Source organism: Musca autumnalis, unplaced genomic scaffold, assembly GCF_047663935.1.
Source record: "Musca autumnalis isolate F117 unplaced genomic scaffold, ASM4766393v1 scaffold_3, whole genome shotgun sequence".
In the NCBI taxonomy this organism is placed as follows: Eukaryota; Metazoa; Arthropoda; class Insecta; order Diptera; family Muscidae; genus Musca; species Musca autumnalis.
Window position 1 is genome coordinate 195,302,700 of NW_027411866.1, and position 3,902 is coordinate 195,306,601.

Here is a 3,902-nt window from a genome sequence, read left to right on the forward strand (position 1 = left end):
GATTCGGTCAAAAATTTGGCTTTGGTAATATTTTGCCCAAACTTAGTTTAAGTTCGAAGATGGACTATATGTTCGGAAAATTTGCGCGCACGATAACTTTTGAAGGAAGTAACCGATTTAATCCATAGTTTCCACATCGTGAAATTTCTACCACACTTAGATGAGGTTCGAATATGGACTCAATCGGTCCACTCCTTCGGGTACCTCCCACACAACATTTCGGATAAGTTTAGATTAGGACCTGCTCTCGAATCGCTTCGACTTTTGTTGCAACAACTTGTATTCACCGCCCTTCATACGACAGTACAAATTTCATCAGGGGCAAGTCCATACTTCCTGAGAAAATAGCCTGAAAGATGCAAAAAGCTCCTATGGCACCGTGTGTAGTGGTTGGAGCTCAAGATAACTCTCGAACGGATCTGCAGATTCGTTCCAAAATTTGGCCTTCGTAATATTTTGTCCAAACATAGTTTAAAATCGAAGATAAGCCATATCGGTCCACTTCTTCAGGTACCTCCCCCACAAAAGTTGAAAAATGTTCGGAAAAATTGTGCGCACGATAACTTTTGAAGGGAGTGACCGATGTAATCCATACTTTGCACATCATGGGGCAATACCGGTCCACAACTTCCAGTACTTCTCCACAATATTTAAAAATGTCACTAAAATGCTAGGACTATATCACTTGAAGGGGGCAACCAATTTGGTCCAAACTCTTGATCTACTAATATTTTGTCAACATTTAGTTTAACTTCTAAAACGGTCCATATCGGTCCTCGCAAAGGGTACCTTCCCCACCAAAGTTCAACATTTGTGCCTTAGTGCAGTTAATTCCTAATCCACATTTTTGTCGGCAAGTTCCAATGTCCACAAAGGGCCACAAAATTCTGAAGAGACCTTAAATACATTCGATCTGTCCGTAGGAGAAAGTTTCATTTCACATTGGCTGAGGGTATATATCTGTCGGCAAAGCCGACTGACACTTTTTACTTGTTCATGCCAGTATTTATTTTTTGCAAAAATTGTGTATGTATTTCCATAAAAAGACGTAAAAACTGTTATCATGATGATTGGGTAAAAACCTTTGAATTGAAAAGTAAATAAGCTGGGGTATAAAAGTCTTGGAAGATGCACATACCTTCTCGTAGAAATGTCTGTGGAAAAATCGCTGAATTTAAGTTTGTTGTTAATTGTGACGACACTCCTCAGTGTTGTCAGAGGTGTGTCACAGTGGCATAATAGCACCGATGGAAGGCAATATTTAATTGAAGGAGATCAAAAGGTAAGCAAATGCAAATTAATGAAGTAATTTGGAATAAACAATTAAATATATTTTATTATTATTAGTATAACTGGTTTCAAGCATTTCGTGAATGTGCCAGCCGCAAATTGCAACTTGTCGAGATAGATACACAACAAAAAAATCAAGCTCTAATTGCCGTACTAAAGCCAATTTTTGGTAATTAAACAATCGATTTTTTATAAAATAAATTCAAAGTAAATTACATTTTTATATATTTTTAGGAAATTCCCACAATTTTTGGCTTGGTGCTAACGATGAATACAATCGTGATAAAAACATGAAAAGACCTTTTTATTGGTCCACATCGGGCAAACTAGTGACCCTCACCCATTGGTCTGATAATAATCCCGACAATGGTCAAGGCGACGAACATTGTGTTCACACATGGGCCTCGAAACCTAATTATCAATGGAATGATCACCACTGCGACACACCACGTTTTGGTTTTATTTGTGAAAATCATTATTTACAGGCGGAACAGCAAAATGAAATAAACACAATGAGAGAAAAACTTTTGAAAACAAATGCAAAATTATTTGAAGAATATCAAAGTCAACAAAAAGATTATTCGGAAAAGTTGGAAAATAGTTTTACCGAAATTGAAGCAGGTGAAACGGAATTTAAGGAAGTGCTCCATAACGTCTATACAAAATTGGAATTTGACATAAGTCATGCGCTGGCACAGCATCAAAGGGAAGTTAACTCTTTGGTGGAGGACCGAAACAAAGCGGTACATAATTACAATGCCGAGCTGAAAAGTGCTACCGAAGATATATCTAAAAAATTTACCAAAGAATTAGAAGCTGCTAAAGCTGTCTATGATGATGTATTGAATATTTTAGATAATTCTAGTCTGTCAAATTATTAGCTTTATATGGCTACATATACATACCCAGCAAAATGTTCGATGCCAAGGATGCTATTCAAGAATGGGTGCAAGTGAAATGGTATGTCATTTTTTCAGCATCTTCACTCATTCTTTTTACAAGAGCGTGACCCCCAAAAGATGCAATTCATTTTCAGATCCTAAGCATGTCATCTTTACTAACTCGATGGAATGGCATCTTCAACAATTCTTTTGAATGGCATCTATACCAATCCTTTGGCATGTCATCTTAACCAATTCCCAAGAATAGCATTTTCACTAATCATTTTCACCAACCCTTTGGCATGTAATTTTCACGTCTTGTTCGGAAAATGGAAAATGCTGTATTGAAAAATGATTTTATTTTTTTTTTATTTTATTAATTCAAAGGAATTAATGAAATAACTATAATTTATTTATCATCATAAAGTTTACATCTGTATTTGCAGTTTGTTCTCGTTGTTGTAACAGTAGTTAATTGATCCTAAATTCTATCCAACGTTTCAAACTTGGACAGTGCGTAGTCTGCTCTATGACATCAAACAACGAGGGTGCTTGACAATATCAAAGGGTTTTGCTAAATCAAGTGTCACTATCACTGTTCTATCGCACAGCTTGCTCTGAGTGAGTCTTCGGCTAATATGGAGATGGCCTTCAGCTCAGTTGTTGTGCTGCTTATGGATCCTATGCTATTGATCGGTAACTGGAAAGTTATTTCTGATGGTGGAAGAACTAAAGCCACAAGGGTCCTTGCTACGGGCGACAAAATCGACCCTTTAGCTGACCTATTTTCCAGACTTCGGGAACGATGTGTTTGACAAGCGACAGGTTGTAAATTTAAGTGAGAAACTTGACTTCCGGCTGTCCAGCTGTTGCAGTCTAAACACCGCCGCTGCACCGCAACAGAGTTTACTTCGTCCACTCTCAGCCACTGATTTTGTTTCATCTTACAAAAGCTTTTCTATTATCTTCTCATCACCAGTTCAGATTTCGACATGGACTCAAACAGCACTCCTTTAAGAATTTCTAGTTCGTGAACCTACATTTAACTTGTAATTTTATAACAAAATTTTTGAAAATGTATACTCTTTTGTTTTGATGTCGCTACATGTAGGGATGTACAAATCGACTTGTTTTTTTTTTTGTAGTGATCTGTAAAAATGATTCAAATGCTGATGAAAAGATCGGATCTTTCATGACTTCCTTTGCATGGGTTTAAATGCTAATGAAAAGATCGGATCTTTCACGAGTTCATTTGAACCAATGCAAAAGATCCAGTGAAATCATGGCATCTCATGGAACCACTTCCATAAAATTTTGCTGGGTATGTATATATTTCATACGAAATCACTTTTATTGCCAGCAAAAATTTTGAAATAAAACTTATAAAAAATGAAAAAAGATCAATATTTGGAGGCTTTATATTACTGTTGACCAAATGTAGCACAAAAACATCAAGACCCCGTACATTATTGTAATTTACATCAGTTAAAAATATTGGACATTTGTCTGTCATGATTTGAAATCTTTAAAATAATGACAAAACAACATACACTTTTGAACCCCGATTTTTTCCGTAGAAATAAACATATTTTTCATATTTATTACGATTAGTAGTCGCAAAAATAAGTCATCTGCGAAAAAATTCCTCGCGCTTACGGAGTTATTTTTTTTTATTATCCATGATGTGGAAATGCATAAACAGATGATATTGTTTAATTCTGGAGGACAATT

General features: G+C 36.0%; 1 protein-coding gene across 1 annotated transcript; it reads left to right on the top strand.

The window, feature by feature from the left end:
- Positions 1-1,139: 1,139 nt before the first annotated feature.
- LOC141396876 (lectin subunit alpha-like) lies at positions 1,140-3,569 on the top strand. Its single transcript, XM_073972565.1, has 3 exons — positions 1,140-1,282; positions 1,348-1,459; positions 1,525-3,569. The coding sequence occupies exons 1-3, from the start codon at positions 1,151-1,153 to the stop codon at positions 2,169-2,171; spliced, it is 891 nt and encodes a 296-aa protein (XP_073828666.1). The 5' UTR covers positions 1,140-1,150; the 3' UTR covers positions 2,172-3,569.
- The last annotated feature ends 333 nt before the right edge of the window (positions 3,570-3,902 follow it).

Coding starts and splice junctions, on each gene's coding strand:
- LOC141396876 (XM_073972565.1), top strand. CDS start 1,151: ATGTCTGTGGAAAAATCGCTGAATTTAAGTTTGTTGTTAATTGTGACG. Junction 1,283..1,347: donor TAATTGAAGGAGATCAAAAG/GTAAGCAAATGC, acceptor TATTATTATTAG/TATAACTGGTTTCAAGCATT. Junction 1,460..1,524: donor CGTACTAAAGCCAATTTTTG/GTAATTAAACAA, acceptor ATATATTTTTAG/GAAATTCCCACAATTTTTGG.